The sequence below is a fragment of the Micromesistius poutassou genome (genome assembly GCF_964030765.1).
Source record: "Micromesistius poutassou genome assembly, chromosome: 3".
Lineage (NCBI taxonomy): Eukaryota > Metazoa > Chordata > Actinopteri > Gadiformes > Gadidae > Micromesistius > Micromesistius poutassou.
Genome location: NC_140273.1, coordinates 5,097,586 through 5,117,079, shown reverse-complemented (window position 1 = coordinate 5,117,079; position 19,494 = coordinate 5,097,586). Strand labels below are relative to the sequence as shown.

The following is a 19,494-nucleotide window of genomic DNA, read 5'->3' as shown; positions in this document are numbered from 1 at the left end:
AGAGAAGCGAGGGGCAAACCTTGTTGTTTAACCCCCCTCCCTCCCTCCCCGCCTGGGTGTCACACACACACACACACACACACACACACACACACACACACACACACACACACACACACACACACACACACACACACACACACACACACACACACACACACACACACACACACACACACACACACACACACACAAAGCTGCACACACAAAGCTGCACACCCTCTTCTGTCTTGCCCCATCCAGCCAGGCAGAACCTCCACCATCTGTCTCTCCTCCTCCCCTCTCTCTCTCTCCCTGTCTTCCTCTTCTTCCCGTCTCTTCCCCTACCTCATATCTTTCCTTCTCTCCCTCAAGACCACACCCCCCCCCCCCCCCCCCCCACCCCCAAACACAGACACACACTCCCATGTTTATTCAATGCTGTGTTTACTCACCTTTACTCTCTGATGGAATGATCCAGATCTGATTCGGTCAGATCAATCAGAAGGCCATGCTCTCGGTCTCCTCTAATTGTATACTTTAACGTATATTATTTAACATATAAGACTCTGGGACATGGCCTTGGTAAAAAAAATGTGTGTCTCTAACCCCGTCACATGATTTCTCTATCTTTGCCGTGAGCACGGCTCCTTTCGGCGTCTTTGCTTTCTAAGCTTTGGTGCTTTCAGTTCACACGGCGGTTCCCGTTACAGTGAGTGAGTCCAGCCCTACCTCCTGCCACCCACCGTGTCATTTTCTGTCCTTTTGTTTTAAGCAAAGCTTTAATCGTCTCTTCTTCACGGGGAGACTCCAGACCGCCCGAGTCCTCCTGAAACCATCCAGCGGCCGAAACTTTTTGCGACTGGGGAAGCAGGGAAAAGTGCATTTGATCCGAACGCCATTTGAACAGCACGATAAAGGAGCCATAGGAGGCGTCCTCATTCCTAATCCTCCACGGCTCTCTGGCGGTCCTCGTACCACAAAGGACCTGCTCCAATTAAACACCAATAATTGTATTGTTTTTGCGAGGCCTGTAGAGACCCAGAGATACTGCTCTTCAATCATTCTCCTTTGCACCACTGTACTTAGCCCATCTAGGGCTATCGTGTGTGTGTGTGTGTGTGTGTGTGTGTGTGTGTGTGTGTGTGTGTGTGTGTGTGTGTGTGTGTGTGTGTGTGTGTGTGTGTGTGTGTGTGTGTGTGTGTGTGTGTGTGTGTGTGTGTGTGTTCTTTTGCATGTGGGAATGCAGTAGGTGGTGGTAGAAAGGGTTGAGAGGAAATCTAAATTAAAACTTTTGTGTGCTGTTATTACATTACTCCAAAGGCTCTGGATTTGAGGATTGGCTGTGGTGCATTTCTATGCTCCACCATCTCTGTGTGTGTGTGTGTGTGTGTGTAGGTGGGTTTTGCTAGCATGCTCATGCATTTAGGTCAGCGGTGACCAGGATTATTTCAGGTTTTCTATTTGGTCTTTCTTGTGCTACTTCATGTGGGTCTTCTCGGGCATAAGCTCACACATCCTTTTGTCCTCGTTCTGGTGTGTGTGTGTGTGCATGCTTGTTTTTGTGTGTATCCACAACTATTAGCTGCCCTTTCACCCATTTCACACACACACACACACACACACACACACTTGCACACATACACTCGCACACACACACACACACACACACCCACATGCATGCATGCATGCACAGCGAAGCGCCAGCAGATAAAAAAGCATTATGGCAAATTCCACTTAATGACACATTTTGTATTTGGGGAACAGGGCCCGGTGAATGAAGCTTAATTAACGAGGCCAAAGATCCCTTAGAAGAAAATTGCTCTGATTAACAATTTCAGTTTATTTTCTCTCTTTTTCTCTTTCTCTCTTTCGCTCTCTCTCTCGCTCTCTCTCTCTCTAGAATATCGAAAATAAAAAATAATTTTCATGATTGTGATTTAGTATATACCCCCCAGCCTTCACCCCTCCCCCCGTCTCCCTCTCCCCCCTCCATGTGCCCCCCCCCCCCCCCACACAGGAGGAAATTCATCAAAATGAAATTGAGGTTGCAACTCAGTGGTTTTATTAAAATGTATTTGCCTCCTGTGTGTGTGTGTGTGTGTGTGTGTGTGTGTGTGTGTGTGTGTGTGTGTGTGTGTGTGTGTGTGTGTGTGTGGTGTGTGTGTGTGTGTGTGTGTGTGTGTGTGTGTGTGTGTGTGTGTGTGCGTGCGCGTGAATTGAGAAGTAAAAGCCCTTTTGGAATACAGACTAAGTACACTACGTTGGACGTATACCTGCAATTAACCATTGTTAACTATCTATATTTTCTATTTATCATAAAGAATAATGGCACTTGAACGTCACAGTTTATGATCTGAAACCGAGAAAAGCAACCACATTATTTGCATTTCGGAACGGTTGTTTCAGTATTTTATCTTGAGCGAAACCAATTACCAACCATAATCTATACATTTTCAGTTTACATATTACAGGTATATCCGTTTGTTTGAATGATCAACCATTTCAGCACAACGCTCAAAGCTTTTGGCAAAACAACTTGACTCAACCCGTGTGTGCAGCAGCATCACACAGTGGAAGGTAAAGTAACGGGGCCCATTGTAGAATACCAATGATGTTCTAATGGTGGCTGGTTAGAGATCAGCAGTTTAAAACCCCTTCACACATGCTCCAAGGCAAACAAAAATCACACACACACACACACACACACACACACACACACACACACACACACACACACACACACACACACACACACACACACACACACACACACACACACACCACACACACACCCCCCCCCCCCCCCCACACCGGCCGGCCACTATTTGGCCTCTTGTGGTCCCTGTTGTTGTCCGTCCTGATTGGACCATGTGGTTGCCGTGCGGTTCTCAGGCCGTGCCCCCGCTGTGTGGTAATTGGTGTATGCCGTGTTGCCACGCGGCGACGGTGACTGACAGGTCTGGCCACCTGCCCTGCCCTCGATGCCAACACGTTGAGGGGGAGGGTTCTGGCCGGGGAGGGAGGGGGGGGGGGCGGCGGCGGCGGCGGAGTGTCAAGGTGATGGGTAATCAAGGGAGAGCTCTCCGGATCACACATGCGGAGGCGGTGGAGTGGTAGGGCTCTAGTGCCGTGGCGTTGCTCAAAGGGGAGTTGGCTTGACACCAGACGGATGCCAAATGAGTGGCTTCTCACTGCGTGTTGATGGGCCCGGCGTTATTCATTGACCTCCCAGCGTCCGCTGTTAAACCGCGCCTTGGTTTCAAAGTGTGATGGCTGACTCGTAATTCATCATTTCGGCATTCCTGTAAGAAACAGGTTGTGCAGTGCATTACCTTATTTCTGTTTATTTCCTTCTTTGATTCTGGAACCAGAAAAACCCTACACTTCTTCTCTCTGTCTCTCTCTTTCTCTCTAACAGAGAGATCAGTTACGGTGAGCAAAGAAAGGGCATGAAATGAAGTCAAATGAGATCTGCTGCTTTAATCCATAATGGTGATCGATCCATTCTCTGCATGGCAAACATTTACCAACGCACTTGCTCTGATTGTTTCTCTCTCTCTCTCTCACACACACACACACGCGCATGCACACACACACACACACACCCCTCTTCTTCTTCTTCTTCTTTCTGGCCAACATGAACCTCTACTTCACGTCTCTATAGTCTTAATGGTGTCCTACACTGGCTACAGCGTGTGGTCCGTGCCTGCCACCAGCAGTAGGCCTTATTCAATTAGCGGCCATATTGGTTCTTCACAGTAGCCGGCGGGGGGGGGAGAAGCTGGAAGCTGTGTTTTGTGTGAAAGTCAGTTTCCCCCCAGCCCGGCTAGGCAAGGCAAGGCAACTTTATTTATATAGCACTTTTCATACACAAGGCAGACTCAAAGTGCTTCACATATAAACATTGTCATACAATAAAATAAAATAATAGATAAGTAAAAAGTAAAATAGATAGAAAGTAAAGGCAGAGTTAATAAAAATGCATTTTAGAAAGGCAAAGTTACTAATAAAATAAAAATAAAAATAGAAACATTGTAGATTTAAGATTTAGCAGAAAGCTAAAGCAAACATAAAAGTCTTCAGTCTTGTTTTAAAAGCTGTCAGAGTTGGGGCAAGTCTTAAATCCTCAGGGAGTTTATTCCAGCTATTTGTTGCATAGTAACTAAATCCTGCTTCCCCATGTTTCGTGTTGACTCTGGGGATAATTAACAGATTGGTCTCAGAGGATCTTAGTGGTCTAGAAGACTTATGTAGTGGAAGCATATCAGTTAAATATTTTGGCCCTAAACCATGTAGGGATTTGTAGGTTAGCAACATGATTTTAAAATCAATTCTCTGACATACAGGGAGCCAATGTAATGATTTGAGAATTGGTGTAATATGTTCACATTTTTTGGTCTTTGTTAGAACTCTAGCAGCAGCATTCTGACCAGTTTTCTAATCTGTCCAAAAGTATTGTATGGTCTACAGTGTCGCTTCGGCTACTGTGCAGAAGCGACATGGCCGCTTGGTGAACAGGGGCTTACGGTGTGTGTGTGTGTGTGTGTGTTGGGCGGTCTCTAAACCTGCTCCTCCAGCATTATGAGAACAGCGTTCTCCTCGGTCAATTCACAGCCACACACTGTGATCCTCCCTCCCTTTCTCCGGGGTCGGGCCCCGGCCCTCCCCCTGCCACTCGCCGGCTCTATTCCCCTGCTTGCTCATTTTTCTGTTCTCATTTACAACCCTTGACCGTACGGCTCCTTCACACAAAGCAAAGGAAAGCAGAGAAAGAAGAAAAAAGGTGTGTGTGTGTTTGTGGAATGCCGTTACGTTGTGCGTGTATGGGTGTGTGATTGTGCGCACTTGTGTGTGTGTGTGTGTGTGTGTGTGTGTGTGTGTGTGTGTGTGTGTGTGTGTGTGTGTGTGTGTGTGTGTGTGTGTGTGTGTGTGTGTGTGTGTGTGTGTGTGTGTGTGTCTCTTTCTGGATATGCCTTTTGGTGTGTTTAACCTTGCAAAGTCCCATGCGGTAGGGCAAGGGTGATGTCAGAAAGGAACACACACACACACACACACACAGCGCCTTCCCACCCAGGTCATTGTCATGTATAGTGTTGCTAATCCCACCCTGTCCCTTTAGTATCAAACATCGCCACCATTTGGGGGGGCCGGGACCTTTTTGCTATATCCTAGTGTGTGTGTGTGTGTGTGTGTGTGTGTGTGTGTGTGTGTGTGTGTGTGTGTGTGTGTGTGTGTGTGTGTGTGTGTGTGTGTGTGTGTGTGTGTGTGTGTGTGCGCGCCTGCCTGTGTTGGTGTACTAATGGGCCCCGGTCTGCAGCTTGGTAGAATGGGCAGGCTGGCTTGGGAGGCCTGTTTAAGGAGAGAGAGAGAGAGAGAGACAAGGTGGGCTACACCGAAGCTTTGATGTCGCCACACCGGGGGAGGCTAACACTTTGCCAATCAAAACACACACACACAGTACTGTGTGTGTGTGTGCTTTATCAGTCTGCCACCACCTAGTCTCGCCCACATCCCTGGGGCTCCCAGCCACTGTGCATGTGGAATGTGTGTTGTTTTTATTTTGTGTTTGTGTGTGTGTATGTTAGTGTCGTGTGTGTGTGTGTCAGGCACCCCAGGAGAGCCGGGTGTTCATGGTTCATTAGCCACACGTACACTTCCGTTCTGTTCTCACCCGGAGTGGGGACAGACGCACAGCGGAGGCACACACACACAAATTCTCTCTCTCTCTCGCTCGCTCGCTCACTCGCTCTCCCTCCCTCTCTGCTGTTTCCTTCTCTACTGTCGCCTCTGATGAACCCCTCCCTCCTTCCTGTTAATTAGGATACCTATGAGACGGACAGGTAGCATCTGCTCTCACTTGCTCCCCCCGCCCCCCCCCTTGATGAGAATGTCCCGTGTTCCATAAAATCTATATATATATATATAAAAAAAACCACATTTTTATCCCGGAGGGTTGGAAAACAATACCGAATGTGGTTCAATAGCCCCGGTGGAAAAACCTACATCGCCCTTACATTAGGAGTTGCTAATTAGTTTTTTCTTCTCGTCAAATCAACCTGTGAAACGTGGACAGAAATGCCGGGTGTCCACTCGGAGCCCAATCCTTCAGTGAACCAAGCTCCTCGTTCACCTGCTGAGGCTGACGGGATTCACCTCCACATAACTCCAGATCCGGCCGTCTGTGCTGCCTGGGCTTTCAACATGGCCCGGTTCATTTGCATATTTCTCGCCCCCCCAAAAATGGACAGCAGCCATTTTCCTCCATTGCTCTTCTCCTCCTCCTCCTCCTACTCACCAACTCATTCTCCCCCCACACCCCATACGTGTGTTTGATTCCTGGGCTGTGACAAAGAGCTTCACCCTGTTTTGTGTGTGTGAGAGATGGGGGGGGGGCCCTCAGATTAAGGGAACGCTTCCTGCTCTTTATTTGGGGGGCCCCTCCGGGAGAGGCGATGGGTTGACTTTTGTCGAGTCACCAACGCCCACACACACGCACATGCACACACACGCACGCACACACACACACACACACACTCTCGTACGTCAGTAGGATCTTATTGACCTTACCGTGTGGCTGGTACATTTTCTGGTCATGGTGTTACTGAGGTAACGGTTGTGTCTTCATCCAGCAGATCAGGATGTGTATCCCTACCAACTGCTGATAGCCTCTCACCTTTGGCGCCGTAGACTTTCTTTGTTGATTTTAGAACAGACGTTGATTTTCGACACAGTTCCATTGGCGAGTCTTCCTCCTCGACCTCCTGTTTGCCACGAGACAAGAAACGAAACAAAGTGTGCTATTGGCTGTTTCATCAGGGGCGGCTGCAGTGAGAGAATCCCGGATCAACCCTGTCGGCCATTACGTTGTTCTCTCTGACCCCTTTTTTTTTTTTTTTTTGGTGTAATTGCAATTTGATTGATCATACCAGCAATCATTTAATCAATCATACATCGACGTTTTTCTTCTTCCATTTTTCTTTGACAATCGACAATAACAAGTGGCGTCCCAGCCGAGCGAGCGTGGGCACAATTCAGAAGACAATCGTCGTGCGTCGTGATCCTTTTTGCTGTTTAATCACAACACGGTCCACAACACCATTTGCCTTTCACACGCACAGCCTTCCCCGCCCCCCCCCCCCCGACACGGCAGACCCCTGACTGTGAGGACTGCGTCCCGTCGTTTGGTGTATCACAATGTGCCTAATGGCTCCATTTAGCCACGACAACGCCGCCGCTAAAGGGCACGGCGAGCCGGGAGAGGAGGAGGAGGACAATGCGCTGCGCCGGCGCGGCTGTATGCCGGAGGTGAAGGTCGCGGCGTAGCCAAGCAGTTCAAACAGCAGTGGGGTTTTTAATTTGTTTGACAGGGAGGAGAGGTGAACCCCCCCCGCCCCCCGCCCGCCCACACCGCACCGCTCCTCCGCACCGCGCCCAGAGGAGCAGGAGAGGAGGAGGGGGGTGGGGGGGTGGAGGGGGGTGCAGGGGGGAGACAAAAGGAGAGGTGGAGGGCGAGGGCTGGGGAGAAGCAGGGCTGAGCCGCGTAGAGGGAGGTAGAGAGACAGGGGGAGGTGAGGGGGGGCAAGAGAGAGAGAGGGTGTAATATTTGATATTGGCTCAAGTCTGTGTGTTTGTATAAAGGCTAAAGACTGTCAACCAGCTAATCGTGGTGGGCGACGCATGGGGGGGGGGTCTGTGTGTGTGTGTGTGTGGGCAATAGTCGGTGTCTGTAGGTTGCTTCTGAACCTACGTGTCTGTCTGTCTTAGGTATGAGTATGAGATCATAATATTTACTGCAAACATTGCCGCTCGTGTGTGTGTGTGTGTGTGTGTGTGTGTGCGCACGCACACACGAGCACCTTACACCAAAACACATTTTGTATGTTTTTCTTCTCCCACTCTTCTTCTATTTTAAATTGTGTGCGTGTGTATGTACGTGTGTATGTACGTGCGAATGTGCCTGCCTGTCACCAGCGCGTGTGCGTGTGTGTGTGCGTGTGTGCGTGTGTGTGTGTGTGGGTGTGATTCGAGGATGTCAGTTACAGTTCCGTGGGCCTGTGGAGAACACAGCGGCTCCCTCAGGGCACAGTTAGCGCCGTGCTCACACAGATGTTCTGCCCTGCCACTGTTACCGTTTGCCGTCTGCACGTGTGTGTGTGTGTGTGTGTGTCGTCTCATTCCCAAAGGAAGCTGTAGATTGTCTCTTAAGGGATCCGTTTCCTGTTGTTGTGTACAAAACAATACCTGCTAGGATTATATGTTAAGTCATATTATTCATAGAGCCATGATTGTCTTTGCACATGTTTGTGCATTTATTCTTGGATTGGATTGATTTGTTTAGAGGTTTTATTTATTTATTTATTGCCACATATTCTGAATAACGACTATCTCTTCATTTGTGACGAGTTATAAAACTGCGTAAATGTAATTCCAGACTTGTGTTGTCAATGGACATAAAGAAAGCTGAGTTTCATTACGTTTGCTTTGTAAGCCGTGTGAATGTGTGCATGGTTAACTGTGAGGCCAGTAGACTGAGTGGTTTGTCTCTCTGTCTCTCCCTTCAGACAATGATGAAGCTGAAAACGGCCACTGGTCGGTGTCCAGTAAAGACATGGAGGTATGTATTGTTCAACGTCACAAAGTCTTCACTTGGATTAGACAATCATTCAGTTTTTTGGGTCCTTATATAATATGCCTTAATTCAGTTTTGTAATATAAATGATCTCTAGATACTGTACTATTAATTATCATATATTATACAAGATTTACAACATTTTTAGAAACCTTTCTGACATGTTATTGTTGTATTTATTATGGTTATTATTTATCATAATTGTTTTTGTGTATATTATTAACACCACCATACTTTATTTTTACACAATCATAATTTTTGTTCCTGAAGTAGTCCTTATGAGGCCTAATACACAAAAAGGCTGCTGTGTTTAATAGACAACAAACATATGCGCTAAAGCTCTTTCTACCTCTTACAACATGAGAACGGCAATGTCACCTTACACACAAAAAGAAAATATTTATTTGAAAGTGATTATATTATTTGAATAATTATATTTAAATGACTAAAGCCAGTAACAGAATGGTCATGCAGCCTTTACAAGCAGACAAGACCGCCCCTTAATGTGTAGGTCCGGATCACAGTAAGAAGTCACTCATGTCTCATCTGTGCATGTCTTCCAGAACCGGGTCTATAACCAGGACAAGCGCAAGATTGTCAGGCCCCTGGCCAGACGGGACTCGAACCGATACTACTGCGACAAAAACGTCACCTGTAGAAACTGCAACAAGACCGGGCATCTCTCCAAGACCTGCCCCTCGCCCTCGGTAAGCCCCCCCCACCACCAGGGCAACGCGCCCTGTTGGTGTTCAGCGTGGATTGGCCGCGATGGCGCAAAGCATGACGACGGGAGGCGTTTTGCACGTGTCGTCTCGCAGCGGGGTAGAAAAGGGGGGCGGGATGAAGAAAATGAATGGTTGTATGTTTGACTTCATGCAAATGGGCCCATCGTTTCGACAGCTGCCACCTGATTGGAGAACACAGCCTTCAGTGTGTGCACAGGCCGGCTGGTGTATTACAGTTTAAAATGAGGATGTGGTTGGGTGGGGGTGGGGGTGGGGGGGGGTGGTGCTGCTACTGCTCCACCCCACAAGGGGACCGTCGGCACAGGTTAGAATACTGACCTGGGACAGGGCTGTGTCGGGGTGGAAGGGACTCTGCAGGTCTGTGTCCCCAGCTCTGGTGTGAGAAGAGGGCAGGATGGGTGAGGGCCGTGTTCGGTATCTCTGGTTGGACACGGGTTCTGGTGTAAAAAGGGGTAACGGAGCATGCCAATGACCTATGAAACCCCCCCACACTGACCTTCCTGTGTGTGTGTGTGTGTGTGTGTGTGTGTGTGTGTGTGTGTGTGTGTGTGTGTGTGTGTGTGTGTGTGTGTGTGTGTGTGTGTGTGTGTGTGTGTGTGTGTGTGTGTGTGTGTGTGTGTGTGCGTGCGTGCGTGCAGAAGGTGCCGAGCTGCTCTCTGTGCGGCACCCCGGGCCACCTGATGAACTGCTGTCCCAACAGACACTGCAACAACTGCGGCATGCCGGGCCACCTGTACGAGGCGTGCAGCGACAAGGCCTACTGGCACAAGAAGTGCCACCGCTGTGGCATGACCGGACACTTCTTCGACGTAAGAATCAGTTCTTTGCCTGTTTTTTTCATTACTTTTTTTATTGAGATATATCATTGTGTCTTAGGGATATGCCTTTGCTGGTAAGGCTACTCGATTCATGCACATGTCGTCTGCTGTGCACTGTGTCCAAGTGTATTCTACACTTGAAAACCAAAATCCCGAAATACGTTTGTATGGTCCGTCCATGCTAAATGCTAGTCTCTACACGAACCATCTAAAGGCCGCTAGAGGAACTGCACGCTAGGCTCTGCTGTGCACCACCTACAGGCCGTTAGGGGAACACATGCTAGTATCTACAGTGAACCATCTTACATTTACATTTACATTTACATTTAGGGCATTTAGCAGACGCTTTTATCCAAAGCGACGTACAATAAGTACATTTGTTATAATAAGTGAATCTTCTTAAGGCTCTTAAGGCTGTCAGAGGAACTACATGCTTGTCTCTTTGAACCATCTTAAGGCTGTTAGAGGAACCACACGCTAGTCTCTACTTTGAATCAGCTAAAGGCCGCTAGAGGCACAACATGCTAGTCTTCTCCGCAGGATACTCCGAAACAGACAATCATGGATGCATTCTTCCATGGCATTGAAAATAAAACTGCTGCTGTTGAGTAAACCCTTTTTAAAGGGAAACTTTTTTCCAATCATTTTGGGTCTAAGGGACTTATGCAGACAACAATTTTTTAAATTGGTCCAGTATTAGGCGAGAATGCTGCTGCCATAATCCAATAAAGCGGACTGCAATGTAATCCTATGGGGCAAATACAGCCCGTCCATGTACATACTCTGCTTGTTTTTTCCACCGGACATGCTCACAGTATATTCATTATCTAAAGGATCTCTACCGAGAAATCAAACTTGTTTCTTTACCTTTTGCTTGGTCACGGTCAGTTTGTCACTGTGTCACACCAAGTCTCACTCAATGAGAAGTCTCGCGGGAGTTGGAAGAAGAGAGCAGTAGGAGCCTGAGTGAGAGCTGGACAGGGCAGAGTGTGTTAACTGTACAGCTCTAGTTCTACACACATCTACTTCCGGCCCAGGACAGCAAATAGATTAGCCTTGTTTTGCATCACATGGTTTTGGACGATAACCAGGCGTTGTTATGGCTAACATTTAACAGTCAAAAGGGAACCTGACAGTAAAGTTGCGGCAAAAAGGAAGTACAGCAAAGAGAGGACCCCAGATAGCCCCGGACCCCAGAAGTCGACCACTTCACAAGGGCCGACGGCCGAGGATGAGTGCAGCACCGCGTAGGAACGGTGCGGCCTCCCCATGTGTGTACTGTTCTGCCCCAGCACTGCGGAGTGACCAGGGGTCAGGGAACGCTGCTGTTCCTATTAATTGATACACTTCAGCAATTACAGCTTAGTTATGTCCCCGCCATGTTGCATATCCCAGCGGGCTGAGTGTGTGTGCACATGTGTGGTGGGTGTGTGTCTTTATGTATGTGTTTGTGTGTGTGTGTGTGTGTGTGTGTGTGTGTGTGTGTCAGTGCTGAAGGGTGAATCTAATGACCATCAATGACAATTATCTTCCTGCCACGTTCATTACCCTGCCCATTTACACTAATGTCATAGACTGGGAGGTGTGTGTGTGTGTGTGTGTGTGTGTGTGTGTGTGTGTGTGTGTGTGTGTGTGTGTGTGTGTGTGTGTGTGTGTGTGTGTGTGTGTGTCTCTTCCTCAACCATCCGCACGGTTCTCTCTCTCCGTTTCTGCCTCTACCTCTCTCTCTCAGTCCGTCATGTACTATACTCTGTGTAATGGATGAGTAACCAGGTGAACACCAGAGGGAGAGGGGAGACCAGGACACACACACTGTATTTCTCTCTCTCTCTCTCTCTCTCTCTCTCTCTCTCTCTCTCTCTCTCTCTCTCTCTCTCTCTCTCTCTCTCTCTCTTTGTTGTTGTTTTGCATATTGTTTTTCGGTAATAAAGAACGGGGTAAAGTTGTTTGGTAATTACCCATTTCTCTTGGATCAGCCCAGTTTTTCCACATAGCTTTACTAATTGTGTGCGCGGTGTGTGCGCGGTGTGTGTGTGAGTGTCAGGCCTCTGTCCCCTGGGTCTTTCTGTGTCTCTCATTAAAGACAGACGGTTGACGGAGCGCGAGTGTGTCGCTCGCCGCGCCTGTCGCCCTCGACAACAACCCACTACCCCACCGGTCTGGTGGGAGAGATTGGGGGGGGGGGGAGACAGAGAGGAGGGGGGGTTGTGGGGGGGGGGGGGGGGGTTTGGGGGGGGCAGCGGAAGTGAGAAAACGAGAGTGGCAGAGTTAAATACGGAACTGTCATACACTGTGTGTCCTGTTGTAATGTGGGACTCCATGTGTGTACCTTTACATGAAGCGTTTACGTTTGGTGTACTTGGAGGAAATTGGAAGAAAAAAAAACGTAGAAACAATTAAACAATGTTACCGTGGCGCTTTGACCTCCAAGGATCAGTTTGAAAGCCACATCCAGTATTGTAACGGTAACAGTGTCCTAGGCCAACTCTGACTGACTCATTGATTCTGTAGTCATTGGCATAGGCTTTATTTAAAAATGCTAACATTTCCCACAAATACTCAACGCAAACGATGCATCAGGCGTGGCTCACTTTCCAACCGTCAAGAGCCAAACTAGCCCGACGCAGTTCCTCGCTGGGTTACGTCCTGTCATCACGCAGGAAGTACATTAAACACCTCCAGCCAGCGCTGTCCTCCTGGTTTATAGGGCGGCGCTCTGGAAAGAATAGATTGTTTCCCCCCTTCCCTTCACGGGCTGCTTTTAAAAGGGCAATGACTTTAAATCGCTGGCCCACAGCATGTAGTTCACTCAATGCCACGCAAAGCCGCATCTCATGCAAATATCTCCGGGGAATTAGTTCTGGACGGGCGGCAGAACGGCTGTCCTCGCGGACCCCTCGACGGAGCACGCCTAAATCTCTCCTCCCCGCAACGCGCTCTCCTCCCCCCCCCCACCCCCTCACCCCCTCCTTGCCCTCTCCCAGTAGGTGTGTAAGTAGATAGATGTTGTTGCCCGCGGCGACGGCGGCATTTTTCAATTTCCCAGTGGGAAGTGGCTGCGGTTGAGGAAGGATGTCGGACCGCTTAGGGAACAGCGTGGCAAAGCCCCGGAGATAATGCTTTAGCTACACAGGGACAATGTGCCCTGCCTGGTGGCCGGGCCTCCTGGTGGGCTGCCTGCCTGCCTGCCTGCCTGTCAGGCTGGCTGGCTGGTGGCATGGCTGGCTGACTGGTGGCTGGCCGGCTGGCCGGCTGGCTGGCTCCTCTCTGGTCCTCCCTACCTGCCTCAGTGTCGATGCTGTCCGTTATGTAGGTTACCATACTGGGGCTGTAGGGGGCGAGGAGATTGCGTCGGGAATACGATCAGCCGGCACAAAATGACACTGTGGTCCTTTTATTTTATTTCAATTTCCATTTTTGCTCCTTTATCTGCCTGTATTCCCCCTTACCTAGGCTCGCCCCCCCCTCTCTCCCCCTCTCTCTCCCTCTGATAAGAATCAGTTTCCTCAGCAGTGCCTAATGGTTTCTTCTGCATTGTGTCTCTGATAGACTTCAATTCAACACCTGAAATTAACACACAGACACACACACACACACACACACACACACACACACACGGTAGCTTTTAAATCCACATCCCTCCCTGCACTGTCCCTTGTCAAGACAATATATTCCCCCTGGTTGTTTACCAGTACCAACGGGTCCCAGTAGCTGTTCCAGAGCGGCCCAGTGGAAGGGGCGTGCATATGTGTGGTGACTGACTGTGTTTGTGTCTTCCTGTGTCCCCCTCAGGTGTGCCCAGAGATCTGGAGACAGTACCACGTCACGGTAAGGCCGCTCTGCCCCTACACTCCTCCCTACAGCATGCCTCTGCATGTACAGTGAACGTGTGCACAGCTCTATAGATCTACAACTCTGCCCTCTCCCTTTACTCTCCCAATGCATTCCAACAAGATGATGCAAGGACTTCCAGAGGGCCATTTCAGCACAAATATACCGGAATATCAATTTAAAACAGCCTTTTGGGGGGGGTTTTGTTGCTGCGTGTGCCTGTGTTGGTAGTACGGGCAGAAGTAGACTGTTAATGAAGCCTTTGACGCTCATTACTGCTGTGGTGCTTGGCCAGCATCCTCACAGCAGGGTTCAGCTGAGTGCATTCATTCAGACATGTCCATAGAGGGGCTTCATTATAGCATGTGGCGGATTTGACTTTGAAAACTATAGTTTCTAAAGTTCTTCATTTTGATATATATATATACCATATTAGTATGGTATTGGAAAGGGCAGTATTGTATAGCAAATTAAATCAAGGACCCTTATGGTTCTTTACCTTGTATGAAATTTCAAATGTGTGTCAATTGAATGTTGATGCATTGGTATAATTGACATAATCAATGCTTCTCTATGATCCAGAAAATCATACTCAATCATCAGATATAGTGATCGTTGAACAGCTTCTGTTCTGTTTTCTGAACCATTCACGAGAACATCACCGTTTATGTCTTCTAGTCTTTTATTCCAGAAACCTCCAAAACTGCTTTTTCTTCTGCAGGCGTTCTGCAGGCGGGGCCATTTGGCCATTAAAATGTCTGTGTGGCGTCACACGAGCCAGTTAACACGCACATTTTAAATGAATGAAGATATATTAAATCATTACAGGCCGCGCCGTATCAAGCTTCAAATTACAAAGTCTCGACTGTTTCTACGCTTACGCCACCGGCTTATGAATAACCAACGTCTTCGGTTGACCTTCAATTTAATATGGATGTGATCGAATCTACAAACATTTGAGTTAAGTCATAATATTAGGTTTTTAGTTAAGACTAAGAATAAAGTTCAACCAGAGGTCTGTGCTCCTCTTTCATAGTGTCTTTTAGTCCTCTTTTAAACGTGGCTCTATGCCTTTTCAATTAGAAAATGTCTCCAGCAGCCCACATATTGTGACTGTGTGTGCGTTTATTCCATATCTCCCCATAAGAAACCTAGTTTTCTTCTTGGGTGTGTGTGTGTTTGGGTGTGTGGGTGTGCATGTGTCTGTGTGGTGGTGGGTGTGTGTGTGGGTGTGCGTGAGGGGCTGATATAGACCTCAGCCTAAGAGAAAAGAGCAGCTTGTTTGTCAATTAAAAGACGTGATAAAGCATGAAATGGGCTGCCAACACCACGTGGGAGGAGGGGGGAGGAAAAGTGTGTGAGTTTGCATATATCTTTGTGTGTGTGTGTGTGTAGGTAGACGGGGGAGGTCTGTCTGTCTGTCACTCTCCTCTATGGAGATTAATTAGCCAGGGCTGTCTAATGAAAAGGCAGCATCGTTAGCGCTAGCGGTAGCGCAGCGGGATGAGAGTGGGGGGACGGGGGGGGGACGGACGAGAGAGCTAGGAAGACAGGGAGCGAGAGAGGGGGAGAGAGAGAGAGAGAGAGAGAGAGGGGGAGAGAGGGAGCTCAGACAGGGGACAGAGAGCTGTTCCAGAGGGAGAGGCCAGCGAGCTGCGCGAGGAGAGCAACCTAAATTAAAGTTTACTCTTATCAAGTTGCGGCTCGCAGGGAGATGAGGCGGCTCCTGCTCCGCTGAGGCTGAGCTCTTTGTCTGGCCCCCCCCCCCCCCCCCCCCCAGCCTGAGCAGGTGAAGCGGGTTAGCGGTCCCGGTCGTCATCGGTTAGTGGTGGTTAGTTGACGGCGTAGGGTACAGTGTGTGTGTGAACAGACTTTGTTCGGTGTTGTCTTTGGAAAGAATTCTTTGTTGATGTTGCCTTTGGTGTGTGTGTGTCTGTGCGTGTGTGTGTGTGTGTGTGTGTGTGTGTGTCTCTCTTAACCGCCATGCCGTGCAGGGTGGTGTGTATGAAAGGGAGTGAAAGAGTACTTTAACGGGTGGTGGATTGTGACCCAGGTCTAATTGAAGTATTTAAGCCATTTTAGCACAGGGAACAGAAGGTCGTTACAGATCCAAAATGGCATGGGGGTTAGGAACATACACGCACACACAAACACATACACACACACACATACACACACACACTGCTCTTTCTGTATAAGACAGCCTCATTTTATTCATGATGCTGCTTATGACCCTGAACTCCCCAATGTGAGTGTGTGTGTGTGTGTGTGTGTGTGTGTGTGTGTGTGTGTGTGTGTGTGTGTGTGTGTGTGTGTGTGTGTGTGTGTGTGTGTGTGTGTGTGTGTGTGTGTGTGTGTGTGTGTGTATGAGGGGGCGTGTGTGGGCGTGTGTGTGTGTGTGTGTGTGTGTGTGTGTGTGTGTGTGTGTGTGTGTGCGTGTGCGCACGTGTTTTCCCTCGCTTTGGGAGATGTGACTCTGTCACCTTCCGCTGGGCTCAGCCAGGTGTGAAAAGGCATTCTGTCAGACCTCCCCACTAGTGTGTGTGTGTGTGTGTGTGTGTGTGTGTGTGTGTGTGTGTGTGTGTGTGTGTGTGTGTGTGTGTGTGTGTGTGTGTGTGTGTGTGTGTGTGTGTGTGTGTGTGTGTGTGTGTGTGGGGGGGGGGGGGTTTACCTGCACCTGGTCCTCAACTAACAAACTCTTCTAAGGCGCTCAGTGAAGACCACAAAGCCCTGTGGTATTTACAGCGGAGAGTAAGATACCGACATGCACACCGTCCCTTCTGCAATCCTGCAGCTCATTTGAAACGACCACACACTAAATGGCCTTTCATTTCCCATAAACTGTGGCTACGCACACACGGCTATCGCCAGTTCAGTGATGATTCATATTTGGAGAAACAAATGCCCGACTTAAAGTGAAACAAGGTGCTACGATTCAGATTTTTACTTTCTTTCTTTCGTCCGCCTCGGCAATGCCGCCCTGCTTGTAATTGCACAATGTTATCGACGGATCTATAGCTTTGAAACAGGACGGAGGGTGAACACACTTGAGAAGAGCATGCAAGCAAAAACTCGATGGGAGTTTTAACAATCACTAATCTGTTAAATGCAGATACATGCGTGTGTGCGGAGAGAAAGAAAAAAAAAGGGGGTGTGAAAGTGTGTGTTGAGCACACCCCCCCCCACAACCATGCGCAGGCATGCAAGTGTCACACACTGAAGTCTCCCCCTCATCCAAACACACAATAAAGCCCATACTGTGTGTGAGTGAATGAGTCGGGGAAGCTCCCTAGGCTGCGTATTAGACTGCAGCACCCCCCTCTGGAGGTCTGGTGAAGTGTGGCAGCCCTCTAGCCCCACCCCACCCACCCCCACCCCCCACCACGCAGCCACCCGTAGCAAGTACATTTTTCAGTGAAGAAAAAATCGGCCGTGTTTTAATGTACTCAACTCTCGCTGTGACTAGAGAACACTCTTAATCTGGCAGCTGGGTACAGAACCGGCAGAATCAGAACCGCAAAGGTGTGTCACTGCCCTATCAGTGCTGTGGTGCACCCGAGCGAGAGAGAGAGAGAGAGGGAGAGAGAGAGAGAGAGAGAGAGAGAGAGAGAGGGAGGGAGGGAGAGAGAGAAGAGGGGCCTCTGAGTGATGGTGGATCCGACATGATTCACCTACATATCAGAACCACTTCTGTTATGTATGTATATAACAGAGGGGGAGAGAGAGACTGAGAGGGAGAGAGAGACTAAGAGCAGGCTGGGGTTGATTTGAGGAGCACCAGAATGGCAAGGTAATGGGGGAGACATTGCGAATGAGTGAAGAGATGCAGAGGAACAGAGAGAGTCTCTCATCTTTCTTTCTGTCTGTCTGTCTCTCTTTCTCTCTGTTTTTCTCTCTCTCTTTCTCTCTCTCTCTCTCTCTCTCTCTCTGTCTCTCTCTCTCTCTCTCTCTCTCTCTCTCTCTCTCTCTCTCTCTCCCTCCCTCTGCGTCTCTCACACACGGTGAAGGAAAGGAGTAGATGAGAAATGATGTGTGCGTGGGTACTAAACGCTGTGTGTGAGCGAGAGGGGAGCTGGCAGGCGGAGAGAGTGAATCTGAGCGTTGAGCCTCTGATTGGTGCAGGTACATCGCTTCGTGGGCATTGATTGGCTTCTCTTTAGATAGTGGTGGTGACACCTGTATGTGTGTGTTTATTGATCGCCCCCTCTGCCGACGAGATACGCGTGTGTGTATCGAGCGGATCCTGTCCTCATGGTGATATCAGTATGTGTGTATCGATCTCCTCCCTCGGGGCAGGGGTGTGTGTGTGTGTGTGTGTGTGTGTGTGTGTGTGTGTGTGTGTGTGTGTGTGTGTGTGTGTGTGTGTGTGTGTGTGTGTGTGTGTGTGTGTGTGTGTGTGTGTGTGAGAGAGAGAGACACATACTGTTTACTGCCATCGCTGAAGTTTTCAGCCAATTTTGTACAAAAACTGAAATATGAAGTTTATTTTAATGGTTACTTGTTTATTTTTTAATGGTGTGCTTTCTTTAGAGTAAATTATCTTTTCATGTTTAGATTTGTCCTTATTATCCCATTCATAGTGAGTCAGTTAGTCAATAGAGTATATCAAGTATATTCTATCCTTGTTGATGATTTGCATTACATTGTAACAGCAAATGCTGTTTTTAGGATCATGTTACATTGGATTCATGTATTTGGTTTCCATTTCAAATTGTAATCCTTGATTTACCATCCTGATCCTTTTCTTGTGATTTACGTTAAGAAAACATTCAGATCATTTTTTTGGTTGTTTAAAGACTTGATATACTTATTATACGTATTATTTTATTCGATTTGACTGAGGCTTCATTTTGAGAGAAATTATTAGATGAGAAAATATATAAATGACTGGCCAAACCCCTTCTTGTGTTGTAAATGAACAGAGTAGAGATGCTAGCACTGCAGAGCGGGTCTGTAGTTGTAACAGTGTACATTGTGTTCCCCACTGCTGGTGACAACAGCCACCGTTTGAGTCAGCTGTTCTCCGGGACACCAACACACCTTTGTGCTGAAATGTCCTAAATTGTGTCATTTCCAAAACAACAAAACGCACAAATCACCACCCTTGAAGCCATAAAAGAAATTACAGAACAATTGCTTTGTATATTTAACAAAAAACATTGAATTCATTGTGTGGATTAAAATGCACTTTTAGACAAATCATTCTCATTTAGACCAACGTTTTTTTTTGTCAATAGTGGCTATTTTCTATTATTTGTGAGGAACCAGGTCTTCTGTCTTTTTGACTTATTCTGCTCACCCTCTGAATCACTTGGTTGTGAATGAGCGGCCGTCTGGCCTCCCAAGGCCACTGTGTGAAGCTTGAGCGCCCTCCTGTGGTCACCAACGGAGCTGCACTTTGCCCTCAAGCAATAGGATAAAAGATTTGTTGAATTTCCCCAATCTTTTGTTGTTTACGAAGCGACATAATGTGTATAACTGTGCATTC

The 19,494-nt window shown here is 48.2% G+C and overlaps 1 protein-coding gene across 1 annotated transcript in view; it reads left to right on the top strand.

Annotated features, from left to right (window-relative positions):
• Positions 1–19,494, top strand: part of LOC311340794 (zinc finger CCHC domain-containing protein 7-like) — a gene marked incomplete at its 5' end in the record, with an annotated part of 39,303 nt that overhangs the window by 12,613 nt on the left and 7,196 nt on the right. The window contains 4 exons of the mRNA XM_084465681.1: positions 8,544–8,596; positions 9,175–9,318; positions 9,996–10,166; positions 13,968–14,003. Of these exons, the coding sequence (XP_084321807.1) occupies positions 8,544–8,596; positions 9,175–9,318; positions 9,996–10,166; positions 13,968–14,003 (404 nt within the window). The remainder of the gene's footprint in view (positions 1–8,543; positions 8,597–9,174; positions 9,319–9,995; positions 10,167–13,967; positions 14,004–19,494) is intronic.